Genomic DNA, 21,614 nt, shown 5'->3' with positions numbered 1-21,614 from the left:
TTACCAAAAAGAATTTCTCTGGCGTCAACGCAACTGGGTGTTCATGACATTGCTTTACCGGTGCATGACTGGTGGATCCGACGCCATAATACTGGAGCCTCTTGTTAGACTACGGAATTAAAACAACATTCATGACGATGATGAAAAGGCCAAGAGTGGACTCCATCAAGGTTCTTTTTTGAACCCGAATGTTCTATAAAAGGAACCCTTCAATTCTCAATGCATTTGGGTCCTTGCTTCTCTATTAGTTGTTTGTACAACTCCTCAATCCCTAAACGCAACGTGAAACGGGATCTGGGGGCCCTGGGGAAAAATCACTTTTATTGCTTCCGTTGAACGCCTAAAACCCAGCGAGGCCCCCAGAAAGCAGAAATCCCAAGCCGATTCCGCGCGCCAGGTTACACCTGCAGAAAACTACGATTCCCAGAAGGTTTTGGGGGGGGTGGGGAGGGGAGAACGGACCGCGAAAGGGGGCGGAGTCTAAGGGAGAAGGTCGTAGGCTGATTCCATTGGCCTGAGCGGGAGGGGTCGCCTGGGCGGGGTTTAGCGCCGTCCGATCGGCGGCCTGCGCGCTCTTGGTACGGTCGGCGGGGATACGGGCAACCACGGCCGGCGCTCAAGTTTCCCGGGCAGGAAGCGCGGGGCGAGCCGGAAAGGCGCCGGGACCGTTGTCCGCTGGACAGGTGGCGGTCGCGCGCGGACTGCGATATGCAGAGCATAAACCTGGGCAACAAGGAGAGCGGCAAGATATGGCACCGCAAACCATCCCCGGCCACTCGGGACGGGTAAAGGCCGCGGCGGGAGGCGCGCGCTGTGGAGGGGGATGGCCGCCGGCGAGGGGCGGGTCCGCGGCTTTGGCGAGGCGTTGGAGGGGCTGTTGGGGAGGATCTCGGGAAGGGGTGCGGGGGGCCGGATGGAGGTTCGGGTCCTGACTCTGATCCTGCCCCGGATACCTGGGTTGGGTGACCTCGAGCAACCCAAGTGCCCTGAGTTTCATGATCCTTAGAGACCCCCCTCCCAGTCCTGGGGACGGGGTCTCATTAGAATCAACGTGGAGCGGGAGGTCCTGGTTTATGCCAGGGAATTTGAGTTTCTGGTGAGTACCAGGACTGCCTGCCTTAATTAACACAATCCCTGTAGTATTCCTGGCACGCAGTTGATGCTCAGTAAATACTCATTAGTTATTCCAGCTGGGAAAGAACTCAGGAGGAGGAACTGATGCGGGAGGAGGAGAACAATGCATTTCTCCCCCTTCCAAATGCCGCAGTTTATCCATCCTTGAATCATTGTTTGTATTCAGGCAAGCATTCGCTCATCGACTATTTGATGAGCACTTACTATGTGCCAAGCTTCTAAGCGCTGAGGGACAGCTGTGGACCAAAACAAACTTCTGGTTCTCTTGGAGTTTACGTATTAACGTGTATGGTGATGATAGCGGTGGAGGAAGGGGTTGCGGTTCACAAGGTAGGGCACTCTTTCTAGTAAGGCTATAGTTGCTGCTGCTTTTTTTTTTTTTTTTTTTTTTGATAAACTTTGTTTCTTTAGGACAGTTTTAGGTTCACAGCAAAATTGAGAGGAAGGTACAGAGATTTCCCTTATACCCCCTGCTCCCACACATGCCTAGCCTGCCCCTATTAATATTCTCCATTAGATATTTGTTGCAATTGATGAACCTGCATGAAGACATCATTATTACCCAAATTCCACAGTTAACATTAGGATTCAGTCTTGGTGTTCTACATTCTGTAGGTTTGGACAAATGTATAATGACTCATCCACCATTACGGTCTCATACAAAGTATTCTCACTGCCCTAAAAATTGCCGTTGCCCTGCCCATTCATCCCTCCCTCCCCAACTCTTCTTTTCATTCAGTCCCCAGGTATCTGTCCTGTTTGAGGCTCCTGGGTGACTTTAATGGAAGCCTTTATCCCAAAGTGGTACCATCTTGGTTCCAGTTGCTGCACACAGATTAACCTTATTGCTTCTAATTCCTTCGGATCCCGTGGACTTTGCTGCCTCACTTGCACTCATATTGCAGTGTGTTTCTTGTTCTCGTGATTTTTCTGTTGATCCTTTGCTTGCTCCTCAACAAATCAGTGCCAACTACACATGCCCAAAGCACACTGCTGCACATTGTACCATTAGTTTCTTTGGTTTCTGGTTGCTATCAGTCCCCTAACAATACTGCTGTCCCGTCAACTCCATTGAATAAACATTTAATCTAGAATAGGGGTACTTCAGTAGAGGTTTTCATTTTCAAATTTGGAGTTTATGTAAATAGCACCCTTACTTCTCACGTTCTCTAAATGTTGTAAAAGTTATGCCAACCCACAATAATTCTCTTTCTTGCTGTTATAAAATATCTAGATACACATGCAAGATTCAAAAAATGAAAGAAACGAGTTTGTGTGCAAATATCCTCATTTGTTTCTTTCACTAAAACATAGCTTTCTTTCTGTTCAATAAAACCCATTGTTACGGTGTTGAGAGAAGCAAGGAGCATTGACTGTGGAGTCAGATGCACTTTAGTTGAAGTAAATGTCCACTCACTAGCTCTGTGACCTTGGGCAAGTTAATCTCTTAGGCTGTAAGTGAAAATAATCATACTTAACAGCAAGATTGTCTTAGGGAATTAGTGTCTCATGCATCTTGGTGTTCAGTAAATATTTGATGTTTTTACTATGTTTAAGGACTGAGGAACTCTATCAGGCAAATTGTGAGCAATTGAAAAGCCGTTTTAAATATTTGCGTGTGTGATTTATATGAAAAATCAGAAGGACAGAATTTTGCTATTAAATGTGATTATATCATGATGATAGGGTTATAATCAAATTATTAGTGTTTTTCTGTATTTTCCATATTTTGAACAGTGATCATGTAATCCAGACACATAATAAATGTTACAGAAAAAAGACTGGAGGGAAAAGTCGTTTGCTTGGTCTGAGCTTAATTGCCAGGGAACATTTTGATGTTGTTACTTATTATTTCAATACATTTATCCCCCCATCCCCCTTTGGGAATGTCAGACAGAAACCAGAGCTGGACAGTAGTTAACGTAAAAACAGACTGTATTCAGGACTGTCGCAATAGAGGAAACAAGACCACAGGGTAGAACTGGGCTCAGTTCTGAATACAGCCTGGGCAAGTGGGAAGCTATAGCCAAGGAGAAGGGTGGGGGTCGCTGGATGGAAAATTACTAAGAGAAAACATCTGGGGTTAAGGGAGTTCTGGCTAAATCTACCTCACAGGGTTCCTGCTGAAGACAGGCCAAGGTGATCAGACATCACTTGGGAGATGGTGGAGAATGAGGAATCCATCTGATGTCAAGGAAAGTAGTATTGAGGGTAGGGGGGTTCTGATTAAACTGACTAAGCAGCATTCTTGCTAAAAGTAGATTTTATAAGGGAGTGCACAGAAGGGCCTAGGAGAAGGTTTGGGAGCCTGACTAAAGTCTGGTCAAGCCAAGAATCTTTGTCAGGGACTAGATTAAAAATAATTTTACTGTTTTACCCAATGAGTCTGAAAGCCTTATTTTTAGATACGCTGTAGAAAATGTTTGATATACTTAATTCAATGTAGTGTTTTTTAAATGAAGTGATAATGAGGCAGATGTTTCAAATATTAAAATTCAAATTCGTAGAAAGTCAATTAAGATAAAAAATTTCATGATTTGAAAACTTGTTGCAGGAGAGAATGGGACTTTTCTGGTCTTCATGACCCAAATATAAACACATATATTATTTTAAAGAGTTAGTTAATTTGTGCTACAAGTTTTATAACAGTTTTCTTTTCAGCAGATACATGGTACATGATCTTCCTCTCAAAAAATAATAGCTTTAGACAAATATACCTAAAAATAAAACTCATGTACACTTGGAACGTTCTGTAATCACAAAAACAAAATCTCTTTAGGATATCTTAAAGTTAGGATATTGAATTGAATTTTTTCTTACATGTGGTAGCTTGTGATTTATATAAAACTCTCTACTTTTCACTAATTACTTCATTGTTTTTATCATGGGTCTGTTGCTTGATGTAACAATTCAACTACTCAATCAGAAATACATTTTCTTATCATATCCTGTTGTCTGTGACTTAATCACAGTTTATAAATCTCTTCGTGTGTGTTTATATTTTTTAGTGTCTGTCTTTACTACTAAACTGAAAGCTTCCTGAGGACAGGGCTCCTGTCTATCAACTACTCTTAGCTCCTGGCTTGTTCAGTGTCTGACACCCTGGGTTTTCAGCCATTTGATAAATAAATGAATGGTAGCTACTTTGACAATAACTTCCAGGACAGTTTTCAGAAATCCTTGTAGGGTTGCTTCTAGGAGAGGCAGAGGAGCCGCAGCAATAGGAGAGGGAAGACGGGGTAGGCAGAAAACTTCAACATTAGTGAGGCATACTACAAAATCCATGGTTTTCATGACAAGTAATGCTTGACATAGAATTTAATGGTTCTTGTTTTTGTTTTTTTTGACAGAATTATAGTGAACATCATTCACAACACTTCTGACTACCTGCCCAAAGTTTTACGATTTTTGAATGTGGCTTTTGATAGCTCAGGTGATTCTTTAATTGCTGGGGACCATCAAGGAAATATCTATGTTTTTGACTTGTATGGAAACAGGTGAGCAGATACTTTGGCTGTTTACCAAGTAATTAACTCCTTGACTATTTTAGTACCTGCTATTAATTATTCGGAAAGATTTATTAAGTTCTTACTGTATTTCAGGCACTTTGTAAAACTCTGTCATAAGTGTTGGTAGAATAACGTGAGAAAGAATAGAAAGATAAAATGGTTGGATTACTTTTTCAGAGAATTAAAGTTCTGGTTTTAACAGCATCTCTAGTAGCTTTTTTCCCCTTAAATTTAAAATTTTATTATTGCTAATTTATCAGTTAATGTCTGTTAATTGTTTAGAAAGAACACAGTTTCCTTTGTACATTATTGTCAGTATACTAGATCTAGGAGTTTTAAAGAATTGATCCTTACTCTTCCTCGTCTTCTCTTCCTTTGCCGGACAATTAATGAAAAAGCAATTAGGTGGGATTGATTAAGGCAGGCATCTGTGCAGTGAGGGTGGGTGGATGGGAGGGAAAACTGTGTTAGCCCAGCCAGAGAGTCAGAACGTGTCTGCCTGGGGGCAGGGCAATCATGGGAAAGAGGGGAGGTTTGGTCAAATGAGTAAATAGATTGAGGATGATGGGGGCCAGATTCCTCACTATTGGAAAGGGGAATTACAAACCTGGAAAGGGAGAATACTCGACTGAACCCTGTGGAACTGGATTGTAATTGGGTATATCTGTGTGAACTCCTGGTTTTGAGCATGTATAGACAGACATAGAAATGAACAGAGGTGTGTGTATGAGAAAGTGCATGAATTATATGTACATATATTTCCTAGCTTTGTCCACGCATAGGACCTGGGAGCAGTAACACCGCAGTAGTAATGAACATACCTAGTGCCCAGTTCTTTTCTAAATATCACTCTCTATTACAAGAAATCAGGGATCCTTGCAGAGATAGCCAGTTTCAGGATGGAGGCAGTGAGAGTACAAGATGAGCCTGGAACACTTTGTAGCCAGAAAGAAGGACTTGTTCAGAGAATGAATGACGGGGATGTGTCAAAAAGACATAAACGTCAGCTTGAAGGAGCTCTCTCTGGGCAGATTGGAGACAATTTGCGTTTCAAAATAATTGATAGTGATGGGTCGTAATCCACTGAATAAAACAGAAATTCGTGAATTCATGCTGTAATCAACAAACAGATAGTTTAATGAGAATGGATATTTGCATAGTTGCAAAGTACCTCCCCACAAAGTATTTATTAATTAAAGAGGAAAAAAAGTAATTTTACAGTGAAGAAACCTGGCCGGCACCACCTTATCAAATGATTAAAATTAAATTAACCAGTAGTGGGACAAATCAAAGTTTGTGTGCCACCTTATAGAGTGCAGTGGTAAGACCACAGTGTTGCTTCTCTGATAGTCCTGTCTACCAAAGACAGGTAACCTGAGTCTGTTCAGTAGAATCAGCAGGCAAAGCTGAATTAAGGGCACTGTAGAACAAGACTGGCTTGTGATCTTCATAAGGGTCAAGGTCGTGAAAATTGTGGAAAGACTGAAGACTGTTCCAGACGGAGGGAGCCTAGACACATGGCAGGTCAAGGCTTGGACCTGGACTGGTCCCGTTGCTGCAAAGGACATTATTAGGACAGTGGGCAAAACTGGGGTCTGGGGATTAGATGGTAGTAATATATTAATGTAATTTTCTAATTTTGATGGTTATATTATGATTATATAGGAGAATTTCCTTGTCTGTGGGAAACGTGATCTCAGTAACTTATTCCCAAATAGTTCAGGGAAGGAAGAGGTCATATATGATTTATCTATCTGTGATTTACTAGGTAGAAATCTGTTAATCATTGTTTCTATTCCTTACCAAAAAAATAATAGTCACAGTTTTCCCACCCTTTATTCTTGCTAACCTACCCAGCCAGTTCCCAATCTTAAATCAATACACCTGTCTCTTCTTTGCTCCCACTAAAGAAAATAACAGACTAAACAAAATAAAAATAATTGTTGATTGACTCCATTACAGAGTAATGAACCTCAGCATCAGTGATGCTAGTACTTCATTTGCTTGTATCTATTGTCATTTACTTTTCCCATTCTTCTCTGAATATTCCAAACTTTTACCAATTTCCGTGATTCCGTATGTTCAGACTCTACTCTTATTCTGACTGCCTAGCCTCCTAATTCATGAGAAAATAGACGCCCTTGAGCTTCCCTTTCTTCTCAAGGGAACCTCAAATATATCTGTAAGTTCAGCCATCCATAACTCTTTGCCACTTCATCTGTAGACATAGGTGATCCTAATTTCTTCCAGCCCTAATCTCTATCTTCTATGGCCGCCCTTGGGACTTTGCACCATGAGTATTCCTCTCTTTTTATTCAGTCCACTGTCCCTTTTCTCTCTGTAAATATTCACATCGGGGCAGAGGTGTAAGTGGCGTAGCCGTGACTTGAAATCAGGCCTGTCTGATTCTAAAGCCCACTGCAGTGGGCTCCCTCTTCCTAACCGCCTAATCCAGTGGCCTGCCTCCTTCCATATTCTAGGTATTCTCTTTAATAATCTTATCACCATCAAGCCTCAGACTCCAGCTGCCACGTAACATTGTTAACTCAGACCTGCTTCTGCCACCCACTGAGGAGCTTCTAGGTTGGACTGTCTGGTGCGGTGGGTACCAGCTTGCATGGAGCTCTTTAGCCTTGAGAGGCGGCTAGCCCAAGTTGAGATGGGTTTTGAAGACTTACTATGAAAAAAAAATGTAAAATATCTCTAACAGTTTTTTATCAATGAAATGTTAAAACGGTAATATTTTAGATACACAATGAATTAAGTTAAATATGTTGAGATTAATTTCATATGTTTCTTTTTACTTTTTTTATGTGGCTCCTAGAAAATTTTAAATGATGCATGTGGCCTGCATTCCATTTCTTTTGGACAGCACGGCGCCAAATGCTTTTCAAGGGCCTTAAACTCTTCATGTTTAAAACCAGAATGATTGTTTCCTACCCCCACGTGGGTTCCTTTTTTGCCTAAGTTTGAAACCTTCATTTTTTAGTAAATGAAACTCTGGCTAGGTGCCAAGTACTCTGCTAAGTACTTAACATACATTATTTCATTTAATCATCAGATATTATTTCATTTAACTGTCACAACAACCTTACGGGACGTCTTTTCTTATCCTCATTTCACGTGTGAGGAATTCCTGATTCCTCCCTCTTCACCCCATGTTCCATGCATCACCAGGCCTTTCTCCACTTGACTTCTGACACCTGTCCTATTCGTCATTTCCATTTTATACCCGTAACTCTGGTTGAGAGTCTCTGTAGTAGCTTTCTTAATCATCTCTTCTTGTCCCCCTGTCCATCTGCCATCTCTGCCAGAATCCTCTTCCTGAAAGACATGCCTGACCACGATTCTGCTGTGCTCAAAAATTCCTGATGGCCTCCCATTCTGTGTAAGTAGAATCCAGACTCCTTCGCATAGCAGGTAGCACTCTTCGGAATCTGTTTTTGTTCTGCCAAGATGGGAGCTCATTTTTCTGGGTTTCATTTTCTTCATCTCTAAGGACTCCTCCCATGTGAAATTTTACAATTATTGGAAGAATTTCTGATACTAACGCAGTAATCTCTTCATAGGTTTAATCTTGTTCAGCGAACATCGCAAGCTTGCACAGCTCTGGCCTTTAATCTTCATAGGAAGTCTGAATTCCTTGTGGCGTTAGCTGATTATTCCATTAAGTGTTTCGATACAGGTAAGAAGTCCTGTCTCTCTTTTGAAGCAGAGTGAAATGCAGACAGAAATACTGCAGGGAGTTGGCTGATCTCTGTAGTCTGAGGGATCAGACCCCACCCGATGACCCTCACTTCAGACACTAGCCACAGGTTTGGGGGTCCCGGGGCCATCCTCACATCAGATCAACAGACTACAAACTCAGGGTTCCCCACAACTTCCCCTAGGTTTGGGAGTTCACTAGAGTGACTCACAGAATTCAGGGGAGCACTATGCTTATGCTTATAGTCTTGATGTAGCGAAAGGATACAAATTAAAACTAGCCAAAGGAAGAGACACATAGGGTGCAATCTGGGAGGCTCACAAAAGGGAAGCTTCCATTGTCCCCAGGGACACATTACCCTCCTGGCATCCGTGTGTGGCCATCCGCACCGAGTATTGCCACACCGGGAAAGTCACCCAGGCTCTGACTTCCAGAGTTTTTATTGAGGCTCCATAACATAGGCATGACTGATTATTGCCCACTTGATTTTAAACTCAGTGTCCAGCCCTCCTCTTCTCTGGAGGTTGGGCTGACATCACGTGGCCAAAAGCCCCAACCTTCCAGTCACTCGCATGGTTGGTCTTTCTGGTGTGGCCAGTCCCCACTCTGAGGTTCTCTCCTTAGCATAAACCATCTGCTGTTGTCCAGGGACCTACCACAAATAACAAAGACACTCCTACCACTGGAGTAATTCCAAGGGTTTAGAGGTTGCCTTCTTGGAGCCTGGACAAAGGCCATACCTCTCTTTGAAGGCCAAATTCCTTACTACACAGGTACAAGAATAAATACTTTTTAAATATAATCTAAGTATTTTATACCACATTATATTTTTTAATAGAGAACTTAGAGTTCTGTAAACTGAACTTATTAAGAAAAAAAATCTCCACTGCATTGTTTTTTCTTGTTATTAATGTAACCTATGTATTCTAATATTTAGAAAAATTATAAACAATAATAAGAATGGTAGTAATAGTGATAGCTAACACTTATTTAGTGTTCACTCCTTTCCAGGTACTGTTCTGTGATTTTATACATATTAATTAATTTTACCCATCATAATAACCCACAGAGATGGATACTCTTGTTATGCCCATTTTGCAGATGAGGAAATTGAGGCACAGAAGTAACTTGACTAAGTTCCCACAGCTTGGTAAGCGGTGGAGCCAGGATTCCTAATCTGGGAGTCAAGCTGCAGGGTCCCGGCTCTTAATCACTGGTACCCTCTCACCGCACACGCAGGAAGAAAAGGCACTCATCCTGCAGTAATGCCCAGAGACACAGTCTGTTTTTATAACAGGGACTGATCTTTCCAATCTGTTTTCTATGCATATACCTTTTTTATACTCTAACAAATATATGATCATCCTATATATATTGTTTGGTGGAATCACGTCCTTACCTCATGAAAATTTTATATATTTAAGATCAGTACTCAGTAATCATACTCTATAAATGTTTGTAATACCATAATCGTTTAGCCTTTTACCTATTGATGGACTTTAAACTGTTCCCAATTTTTGATATTACAAACACTGCTGTCACTGAAATTCTGGAAAACAAAGTCTTTAAACTCCTGTGTGATTGCTTTCCTTGGATTTTATCCATTCTCTCCTCCTCTCATCTTAGTTTTATCTTTTTATAGTGTCTTCTGTCTTATGGAAACCCCTCTTAACCAAGCCCCTTCCTCAGATACCGTCTCTACTTCCCCAACTACCTCCCTTTCTTTGCTGCCAAATCCTGCTTCTTCACAGCATCCATCGATGGCTTCTGACTCTTAGTCCCCCCACCCAGGCTTCCAAGACTTCTATCTCCAAGGTCTTTAGTAACCTCTGATTGTGTAATTCCTCTTTATCCTTTTCATTTTGTTTCTCCATAGCTTTTAACACTTCGGGTTACTTTCTTAGTTTTCTGCTGTTACCTCTCTTGGTTCTACTTTTCTGACTCTTGCTTTTCTGGGTTCTTTTAGTGGTTCCTAGACTTTTGGGTATTTGACCCAATTAAAAAGAAAAAGTAGAGGAACCAACATAGGTAGTCAATTTTTAATTTTGCTGATTGACATTGGAAAAAAACAATATAACTTCATTTCATAAAACTAGGGATTTTTTTTTTTTTTTTGCGGTACGCAGGCCTCTCACTGTTGTGGTCTCTCCCGTTGCGGAGCACAGGCTCCGGATGCGCAGGCTCAGCGGCCATGGCTCACGGGCCCAGCCGCTCCGCGGCATGTGGGATCCTCCCGGACCGGGGCACGAACCCGTGTCCCCTGCATCGGCAGGCAGACTCTCAACCACTGTGCCACCAGGGAAGCCCAGCAAGGGATTTTTTTTTAAAACATAAAAACTTAGAAGGATACAATAGATTAAAAGGTAGTACTTTTTTTTTTTTAAAGGTAGTACTTTAAATTTAGCTTTGTGAAAAACTCATTACGTTATCCTTTTCTCATTTCACTGAAGGCCAGTGAAAAATTGAGCATTAAGTAATGCCAGACTTCAGACTGGTGTTTGGAAACCACTCCTCCCTTCCCAAGGGTTTATCTGTTCCTCTATCTTCAGTTTTGACCTACTTTGTGTCTTAATGTTTCCCAGATTTACATTTTGCTTTCTGACTGTTCTCCCCACTTCCATCTTTCTGGAGGAAAAAAATATGACCCTAAAAGTATACCATGCCTATTATAGAAAACTTAGAGGCACAGAAAAACGTAAAGAGAAAGTAAAAATCACTGTAATTTTATTACCCGTTGATAATTATTATGAAGAGTTTTTGGTGTTTTCTCTACCAGACTGTTTTCTCTGCTTGTGTGTCACACACACACATGTACACACACCAAATCAATGTAAAAGATCAAATTTCTTACCTCTTCTCACACTGCTAAGCCTGTCCCTCCTTGTGTATTTATGTCAGGAAGTAGCATCACCACCTGCTTATGTAACTAAACCAGAGCCACTGGAGTCTCACCTCCTCTTTTGTCTCAACACATCCATCTAATCACTGAGTCCTTTGATATTTCTTTTGTAGCTCTTGAGTTTGTTCCTTTCTCCATTGCCGCGTTCTTAGTATAGACCCTCCTTATCTCCTGCCTGGGTTATTACAGCAACAGATAAACTAGTCATTTTGTAATCTCTTCCTCTTTCTAGTATATCCATCATATCTTCAAAGTGCTTTCTGAAACAGACCAGTTATAGTATTCTTCTGTGTAAAACGATTTCAAGAGAAAGCCCAGGCTCCATCACGTCACATTCAAGGCTGTTCTTAAACCCTCTTTCGGCCTCCTCTCCTCCAACCTCCGTGTTACACATGTTACTAACATGTCCTACGGTGCACTTCATCGACCAGCCACCGGCTTCCATTCTTTTTAGATGTTAACGGAGATGGAGGGACCTCATATAATCCCTAGCCATCAACTGAATCAGTTCTCGGATGAAATATAGGGTTTGACCTGTATATCTGTTTTCCTTTTTCCCACAGTCAACAAGCAGCTAGTTAGCTGGATGAGAGGACATGAATCGTCGGTGTTCTCGATCTCTGTGCACGCATCCGGGAGATACGCCATCACTACTTCTTCTGATACAGCACAGCTGTGGGACTTGGATACCTTTCAAAGAAAAAGGAAGCTGAATATTCTCCAGTCTGTGGGTATACAAAAGGTCAGTGAAGGGGGACACATCTTGGTCTGTTTGCTTCTCAGGCTAGTTTCTTGATCAGCAGAATATAGGTATTATAAGTAATGGTTTGCTTTGTCCCACTTAGCTATGTCTTCGTAACTCAGCAACAAGCAAACCTTTTTTTTTTTTAATTATTATTATAGAGTGTAACTTCAACTTTAGTTAGGTGTTAGTTTTTACTTAACTGGTTGATTTCGTTTTATTTCTTAACCCAATTATGAAAAATTTCAAATATATAGCAGATTTTATATATATACAAGAACTTCACAGTGAACACATGTACACCCATGGTCTAGATCCTACTATACTATACTGTACTTACATGTTAGTAAACTATATGATGGCTCTATCCATCTTTCTGTTCCTCTGTTTATTAACCCATCTTTTTTTTTTTTTGCATTTTTTTTTTTTTTTTTTTTTTTTGCTGTACGCGGGCCTCTCACTGTTGTGGCCTCTCCCGTTGCGGAGCACAGGCTCCGGACGCACAGGCTCAGCGGCCATGGCTCACGGGCCCAGCCGCTCTGCGGCATGTGGGATCTTCCCAGACCAGGGCACAAACCCGTGTCCCTTGCATCGGCAGGCGGACTCGCAACCACTGCACCACCAGGGAAGCCCTTTTTCTTTGCATTTTAAAGTAAATTGCAGACATCAGCGCTTGCCCATCCATGCTTTAAGCCTGCATTTAATTAACTACATTTAATTGGGTTCAGTATTTGTTGATGTAAAATTTGTGTATAATGCACAAATCTTTAAGTATTCATTTATTAAGTTTTGGCAAATACATAACACTTTTGTAACATGTACAGACCTATTATTACCATCATCCCAGGAAGTTACATTATATCCCTTCCCAGGTAAGGATTCCTCTGATGTTTTTCCACCATAGGTTAGTTTTATCTGTTCTAAAATTTCACGTAAGTAGAGCTGGTCTGTAATGGTATGTGTAAAAGCTTTTCTCATTCAGCATCATGTTTTTGAGATTCATCCATGCTGTTGTACGTACAGTAGTTTGTTCCTTTTTATTGCTGATCAGTATTCCATTGTACACATATATCACTTTTTTAAAAATTCATTTCTTTTGCTTTTAAGGTTTTCTTTTTTTCTTCTATTTGATTAGCTAAATGCTATTTTCAGAATTGTCTGCACCTCCCATTTAATTATTTTGCTTCAGGTTATATTATACATGCAGTATTGCTTTAGTTTCTTGGTTATTAACATGAACAGCTAGCAGTGCATGTCAACCAAAAATTTATTTTGTAGTCTCCACGGAAATCTCAGAGATCTTAATAATTTAAAAAAGATAAAAGCTATAGCCAGATTACTCATCAGGTATTTAGGCCAAATGCCTTGGTAGGTCTTTTATTCTTTAACTGCCTTAATACTTAAATTGAATTTTAAATTCTAAGGTAGAGAACATTGAAAGTTGAACCCACAGTGGAAACAGTCATGAAACAATGACATAAAAACCATCTGTTCTTTTCACCATGAAATTAGAATTAGTATACATGGAATAGTTGCCAATGTTAGCCTTGCCTTGGTCATTCGGACATTTTAGTTTAAAGAATAGGATTCCAAATGTTTGTGATAAGAGAAAAAAATTAAATGTAGTAAATGTGAATACAGTATGCAGTATACATTTAAGTATACTCTAAAATAATAGAACATCATAGTCTATAAGTTACCAGCAAACTTTTCCTGGAAACACCAGCTAGTAAACATTTTTGCTTTTGCTGGCCAAGAGCAAAATTGAGGATATTATGTGTGTACTTACATAACCATCTGAAATGAAATAATTTTAAAATGTAAAAGCCATTCTCTCCTGCACCATACAAGGACTGGAGATGAGTCAGGTGGTTGTCACTCCTGGCTTATTCTGTTGAAAATAGGAAATAGTTATAAACTAATCTTAAAGTAAAAGTTTTATTCTTATCAAGTTTTTATTACACCTGTATTTTTATTGCAGTTTCTGCTTTTATACTTTATTTTTTTATATAAATTTATTTATTTATTTTTGGCTGTGCTGGGTCTTTGTTGCTGCGAGTGAGGGCTACTCTTTCATTGTGGCGCACAGGCTTCTCATTGTGATGGCTTCTCTTGTTGTGGAGCATGGGCTCTAGGCAAGCAGGCTTCAATAGTTGTGGCATGCAGGCTCAGTAGTTGTGGCACACGGGCTTAGTTGCTCTGCGGCATGTGAGATCTTCCTGGACTAGGGATCGAACCCATGTCTCCTGCATTGGCAGGTGGATTCTTAACCACTGTGCCACCAGGAAAGTCCCTGATTTTATATTTTAAATAAAAGTTTTGTGATTTTTTTTTTCCCTTGATGACACGTGGTGACACATGATTCTATGGGTTTCATTTTATGATGGCTCTTTTAACCTAAAATGGTCTCCTACCTTTCTCTTTTTTTCCCATAACATGAATTTTTCTTTTTTTTTTTTTTTTTTTGAGAGACCAGGCCAGTTAGTTGTGTTGGAAAATGCCCCACATTCTGGATTTGTCTGTTTCCTCATTATGTCATTTAACTGGTTCTCTCACCTGTATTTGTTGTAAACTTGAATTTAGGTCTAAAGTCTTGAGTAGATTCACGTTAAACATTTTTGACAAGCTGTTTACCTTGTGTGTAAGATGAAAATAGTAATCGTGCTTACCTCAGGGTTAGTTTCTGGACTGAATGTGATAATCTATGCAAAGCACTTAGCACGATGCTTGTTTATAGAAGTGCTTAGTACCAGTTAGCTGCAGCTGCTATTTCTATATTGTCATTAATGTTATTATTTATTATTGTTATCTATTATCTAGCTTTATGATGAGATTATCTCAGTGCAATTACATATCTTCTTAAAAAGCTATAAGGGAAATGTATTCTTTTTCTTTTGAACTATATTAAATAGATGCACAATCCCTTATTAGCAACTCAAAAACCCAGATGTTTTTTAATAACTCATTTTGTGGCAAAATCTGATTGGAATTCATCTAGCAGCAAAATCTGAACTAAATTGACATGAGGCTGAAATATTAGTACGTTTGAGTATGGAGTGTTGCTCCAGGTCACTGGGGGTTCTACATAATATTACAGAACAGGCATTGTATTACCGTTCTCAAATTGGAAGTAATTCTGAATTCTGGAACACATCTGTCCCTAAAGGTTTCAGATAAGGAACTACAGACCTTTGATTTCAAAATGTTTTTAGAGAACTTACCACTCCATCCTCTTTCCACTGATTTTTGTACCCAGCAATAGCGGTAATTAACACTAATAGTAATAGATACCAATTGTTGAGTCCTTACTATGTACTTAACACTTTGTTTTGTTATTTTTAAGCTTAAATAATCCTAAAAGGTAGATACTATTATTCTCATTTTACAATTGGGGAAACTGCACTTCAGAAAGTGTCACATAGTTTATGAAAGAGTTGCAGTTTTGAACCGAAGCTTGTTTCACTCTGAAGTCATTCCATTACGCCATACTGCCTCTCAGGTAGACCAATTACATTTCTTCAAATTAGGAAATTTTGATTCTTTTTTTGATACTTGGAGGTAAGATATTTAGCTCTTTAGTTAAAGATTTTGGAACAAATCCTGAGATTCCTAATTACTGTCGTTCAGTATGTATCAGAAAAGGTTTTGTGATGGGTATCAGAAAACATTAAATAGTGTGTTACCGAACTTACTCAGTCTCTGTATACAATGGGCGCTCACTAAATTTTTGCTGAATTGTACATTTGACCTTAACTTTCTGTTGTTACTGTCCTGAACTCTTTAAACTTTGGAAAGGACTCACATACCTCTCAAAAGTGAATTGGGAAGGCCAGGATTTTCATATTTTGTAAGGAAAAACTGCAGCCAACCCTCCAAAGAGTATATTTTGTTACTGCTTTTGAAGTTTCTTCTAAGCATTTTATGTTTGTCAGGAGATGACACTATATTAATAATGACATGATTCATTAGGAACAATTTTATAATCATTGAAATCTGGCAATTAAAATCACAAATCTAGTAATGAATAATCATGTTGGCAACAATCTGTCACAGCTGTGCCTCAAAATAGCAGCTGATGTTCATTAACTTTTAAGCTTTTGCTTCTCCCAGTAGGAATAAACTTTATTACTTTTCTAGAAAAATATTGCTAATTATAATAAAAATTTCAAGTCACTTTTTTTTTTTTTTTTTTTTTTTTTTTTTGCAGTACGCGGGCCTCTCACTGTTGTGGCCTCTCCCGCTGCGGAGCACAGGCTCCGGACGCGCAGGCTCAGCGGCCATGGCTCACGGGCCCAGCCGCTCCGCGGCATGTGGGACCCTCCCGGACTCGGGCACGAACCCGTGTCCCCTGCATCGGCGGGCGGACTCTCAACCACTGCGCCACCAGGGAAGCCCCCTCAAGTCACTTTTTTTGACATCAGATTTGAAACAGTGTTTTAGGGCATTCATTATAGATTATAATGTATTCACTGCAAATTCTTTCTGTATGACCTTCATATTACAAATCTTCTTAACATAATGAAACTGGCAAAAGACCTACCAGATTGTCTTTGACAGAGTGAGCTCAGGACAGAAGTGAGGAGGAGTTGGGTCAGGCAAGGGCATCAGCACCTGATGTAGCTGAGTTACCATTTTTTATTGTCTTATTAGCTTTAGTCCTTAGTAGAGTGTTCTAATTAACCAGTATGTTCCATAGTATATTTTATATGTGTGTATGTATGTATTTTTAGCACTATTATCAAAAAACAGATACTAGTATATATGTGTAATATATATATAAATATATATATATTTACAATTCCCTAAAATTCTTATAGTAATGTCGTTAACTATTAGAATCATTTCCTAATAGGCTGGGTGACAATAACAGAAGTTCGTTGCAAGGCTACGGTATTTCACATAGATGCCTTATTGACCCGTTATTTTTGTAACACTGGGGAAAGCCATGGTAGATGCAGTGTTCATGCTGCTTTTCCCCAGGACCGCTCTCTCTCATTACTGTGATGACGGTTATATCCAGATTCTGAATACTCAGAGACGCTCCAATCCAGTGCTGTAGACACTGAACACTTCATCCCCAAGGAATGTAGCACTCCCTCTGACGCCAGTAAAATTGTGAAGGTGTGTGATAGATCAGGGGTCGGAATAAGAGGTAACAAATCCTTAAAGGTGCCCTGCCTCCTCTGTGAGTCCCTGCCCCTCTCTCTTGCCAACACAGAAAGTCACATATTTTAAAAATAATAAAGCTGGGGCTTCCCTGGTGGCGCAGTGGTTGAGAGTCTGCCTGTCGATGCAGGGGACACGGGTTTGTGCCCCGGTCCGGGAGGATCCCACGTGCCGCAGAGCGGCTGGGCCCGTGAGCCATGGCCGCTGAGCCTGCGCGTCCGGAGCCTGTGCTCCGCAGCGGGAGAGGCCACACCAGCGAGAGGCCTGCGTACCGCAAAAAAAATAATAATAATAATAAAGCTTGTAAAGACACACCAGTAGAAGCAACAAGATACGTTCAAATGTAGTGTTACAATAAGCTATAACGCAGTTAAGGCTGGTCTGGATGGGAAAGAATAAATACCCGGAACTCAGCACTAACTGTTAAAGATGGACATACATATACTGTACAACTCAGAAAAGGGTTCGTTCATTCATTTATTCAACAAATACTGTTGAGCACCTTTACTACATTCCTGTCATTGTGCTCAGCACTGACTACACAAAAATAAACAAAATAGACAAGGCGTCTGCCCTCTCAGAACCCAACCAAGGGTCTTCTTCATCCCAAGGCAGCTGTGAAGGATGACACCTCTCGCTCAGTTTTGTCCACAGTGTATGGGGTCCCATGCATAGAGTCCCTGGGTCGATTTCCTGTGGGCAGACATATGTATAAAGAAATTATAATTATTCTGTAATTCAAAAGAGGAGTGATGGGCTTCCCTGGTGGCTCAGTGGTTGAGAATCTGCCTGCCAATGCAGGGGACACAGGTTCGAGCCCTGGTCTGGGAAGATCCCACATGCCGCGGAGCAACTAGGCCCGTGAGCCACAACTACTGAGCCTGCGCTCAGCAACAAGAGAGGCCGCGATAGTGAGAGGCCTGCCCACCATGATGAAGAGTGGCCCCCGCTTGCCACAACTGGAGAAAGCCCTCGCACAGAAACGAAGACCCAACACAGCCATAAATAAATAAATAAATAAGTAAGTAAGTAAGTAAGTGAAATATAAGACCAAAGCTATATTGAGGAAAAAATAAGGGAAAAAAAGAATAAATAGCTAGAGCTCTAACTAATGATCAAACCGTGTGAAATGTCTCAAGCTCTTTCTGGGGTGTTATTGGATTGACCAGAAAGTTCGTTTGGTTAATGAATATGTTGTTCAATAAAGTTCTTGGTGAAAATGAAAAACGTGTCTTTTATTTTTACTTAAAACCGAAAGAACTTTTTGGCCAACCCAGTATTTTGAGAGGATAGGTAGGAATATTTGTCCTTAGGACATTGAATTTTTTTCATTTTCTTTCCTTCTTTGCTTCCTTTCCTACCTCACTTTGTGTGTTTTACACAAATGACACATAAAATTATATTTGAGGCCATTGAAACTCTTATGAGAAAATATTGGTCAACTTTAATAAAAATTTTATATTATCAAAAGTAAGCATTGCTTACTGCTTATGCAATAGAAAAATAGAAATTAGAATAAAATGGTATTTTCAACTTCACTACCAATTTCAGTCTCATCTGTCCATTAAATAAATTGAATCTAATAAAATATCATGTATTTGTTTTCAACTTTTTACTTTTACAAATAATGCTTAGCAAACATTTATACACATTTATCTTAAAGCATTTTGCTGATTTTTTCCCCAAAGGATTAACTCTTAGAAGCAGATTGACTAGTTCAGAAGAGAGAGATTTTTAAGGTTGTTGAGCTGTTAGACAGTATCTTTAACCAGTTTTTACTATCCGCAGCAGTGTATGACAGTGCCTTTATCTATACTTTCACCAACATTTAATATTTTTTAACACTTATCTGTAGTTAGTACTCAATATAGTATTTATATTAGTATATAGCTTATAAATATAATACGTATGTTAATATATGTATAGTTTGTGTATATGTATGTGTGTGCATTATTTTAAAATAAATTTGATACACATAACATGGTATCTTATTTTCATTTGAATCTTTTATAAGGTTAAATCTTTTAAATTGTTACCTAGTATTTTATGAATAGCCTAGTCATTATAGTCACCTGTTTTTTGTTTAAAGGAGTTTACCTTTTCTTTTTAGTTTATAATAGTATGTAAAAATATCAGTTTTCTCCCCTGTCATATGTTGTAAATGTGTTTTTCTCCATTTTAAGAAAAAATAATTTTAAGACAAAAAAATTAACTACTTGTAAATTTTGAATTTAAAGAGGACTGTATGATCCTTATATGAACAATAACTTTTTTTCTTCCTCTTTAGGTTTTCTTTCTACCACTAACTAATACCATCCTGAGTTGTTTTAAAGATAATTCCATCTTCGCCTGGGAATGTGATACTCTTGTTTGCAAATATCAATTACCAGCTCCACCCGAAAGCTCTAGTATATTATACAAAGTGTTTGCTGTGACCAGGTAATGTCCTCTTTAAGACACTAAGGATTTTTATGAAATTTAACTTCCAGGGAAATTTTATAAATTTTCATTCAGTATTTTATTGTCCTATAAGCAAAAGTTTCCTTCAAACTTAGATATGATCTAAGATATGGTAATAAGTTTTTTACTTATTGTGGAAAATGTACACAAAAATATAAAAGTACATGAAATCTCAAGGCTAGCACTCTTCGTTAGCTATAATAAGCATTAGCTAATAGCCACTCCTACTTTGTCTATTACTCTACCTACCATTTCTCTACTGCACTGTCATAAAGCAAAGCCCAAGTGTATCATTTCATGCGTAAGTATTTCAGCGTGTATCTCTAAAGGATAGGACCCTTTTTGAAACATAACCATGGTACTATCATCAGACTTTTAAAAATTCATAATATCATATCATATATCTAGTTATTCATATTTCCCTGATTTGTCTAATAATTATTTTTTATGGTTGGTTTGTTCAAGTCAGGAGCAAAATAAGGTTCACACGTTGCCTCGGTTGGTATATCTCTCTTCTTGTATTTTCCTTGCAGTTTATTTGTTAAAGAACTGGTCATTTGTCCTGTAGTTTTCTACATTCTGGATTTTGCTCTTTGCATCCCGGTGATGCTGTTTAATGTGATCTTCTCTCGTCTATATTTACTATAAACTGGTTACACCTATATTTCCTATAAATTGGAGGCTAGATCTTGATCTGGTTTGATTTGGGGGCAAGAAGACATTGTAGGCGGTTTATGTACCTTCATCGAGAGGAACACAGAACTCTTTCTTTTGTGATATTAGTGGCCATTGATGATCATTACCTAGATATCGTGTGTTGCATTGGGGGTTAGCAAATGGTGCTATTCTGACTCTGTCTTTCCTTCTCCCTTATTAACCAAAACCTTCTATAGAAAGAAACTTCCTCTCATCAACTATACTCCATAAAAATTAAAAAAAAAAAAGGAAGAAACTGCCTCTCAACTCTTTGGTTACTTTACTGTACAGTTTGTAAAGGAAAGGCAGGATAAATGCTGGATTTCTTCCTATTTTAAAAAAAAATTTTTTTTCACCAAAATAATGGATTGATTTTTTGGCATCTTCAAAGGTGGCCAATGAAGTTTTTTGTCTTTAATCTTTGTAAGCTCATGGACTTAAACACAGTTGACATGATTTGACCCATTGAAGTTATTATTCTTAGTGATGCTCCAGTTCTCTCATCTTTGACCAGTGGGATCCTCTCCAGGTTGGCTTTGAACGAACCCTTTTGATACAACCCCGGTTGTCTGTGATAGTTCTCATTCTCTCTGGTCCAACAAGATGTTCCAGTCTTGTCTTGTGTATTTCCTGTCCCAAAATGGAATCAGCCATTTCTCTAAAGGGTGTGGGTTTATTTTTGTGAGAAATGATACATTGACACTTAATCTGGGTGCTAGGTTCTCACTGTGGGTGGGTTGGTCATTGTTTCCAGATATTAATGGATGTTATTTCCTCTCTTTCTCTCACCCTCTTCTTCTGAGTTATCAGTAAATCCCATCAACTCTACCAAACTGTATCTTGAATTGGTCTACTTTCCTTTGTCCATTGCTACAGCTATTACCCCAGTCCAAACTATCGTAGTCTTTTTCAGGCTACTGTAATAGCTCCCTTATTTGGTCTCCCTGTTTTCAGTCTCATTTCCTAAAGTCAGTGTCTACAAAGCAGATAGAGTGGTCTTCTCAAATCATTAAGTCAGATCATGTCATTTCCCTATTGAACTCCTGTAAAAGGCTTTCCACTGCTCTTAGAAAATCCAGCTCCCTGCCATGTCCCTGAGATCTTTGTCCTCTGGTCTAGGCCTCCCTCTCTTTTCTCATCTTATTTCCCCTTACTGTGTTCCAGCCACACTTGAGTGTGGCTTCTCTTTGTTATTTACACCTATCTCAACGTTTTTCTTCTGGCCAGTCAGGAGTACTGACCAGCATGGAATTCTTTCTCCAAGTCACCCCGTGACTGGCCCATTCACATCATTTATGTAGT

The 21,614-nt window shown here is 39.4% G+C and overlaps 1 protein-coding gene across 4 annotated transcripts in view; it reads left to right on the top strand.

Annotated features, from left to right (window-relative positions):
* The first annotated feature begins 602 nt into the window (after positions 1-602).
* Positions 603-21,614, top strand: part of TBC1D31 (TBC1 domain family member 31) — a 61,756-nt gene continuing 40,744 nt past the window's right edge. For 3 of the 4 annotated variants that reach the window (XM_079901111.1, XM_079901110.1, XM_079901113.1), the window contains exons 1-5: positions 603-785; positions 4,485-4,631; positions 8,213-8,328; positions 11,812-11,990; positions 19,444-19,595. In XM_079901111.1, the coding sequence (XP_079757237.1) occupies positions 709-785; positions 4,485-4,631; positions 8,213-8,328; positions 11,812-11,990; positions 19,444-19,595 (671 nt within the window). In that variant the 5' untranslated portion in view covers positions 603-708. The remainder of the gene's footprint in view (positions 786-4,484; positions 4,632-8,212; positions 8,329-11,811; positions 11,991-19,443; positions 19,596-21,614) is intronic. The other variant, XM_079901112.1, reaches the window with a different exon arrangement.

Source organism: Stenella coeruleoalba (assembly GCF_951394435.1).
Source record: "Stenella coeruleoalba genome assembly, chromosome: 17".
Classification (NCBI taxonomy): domain Eukaryota; kingdom Metazoa; phylum Chordata; class Mammalia; order Artiodactyla; family Delphinidae; genus Stenella; species Stenella coeruleoalba.
The sequence above is the reverse complement of the archived record's forward strand: the minus strand, read 5'-3'. Positions and strand labels throughout refer to the sequence as shown.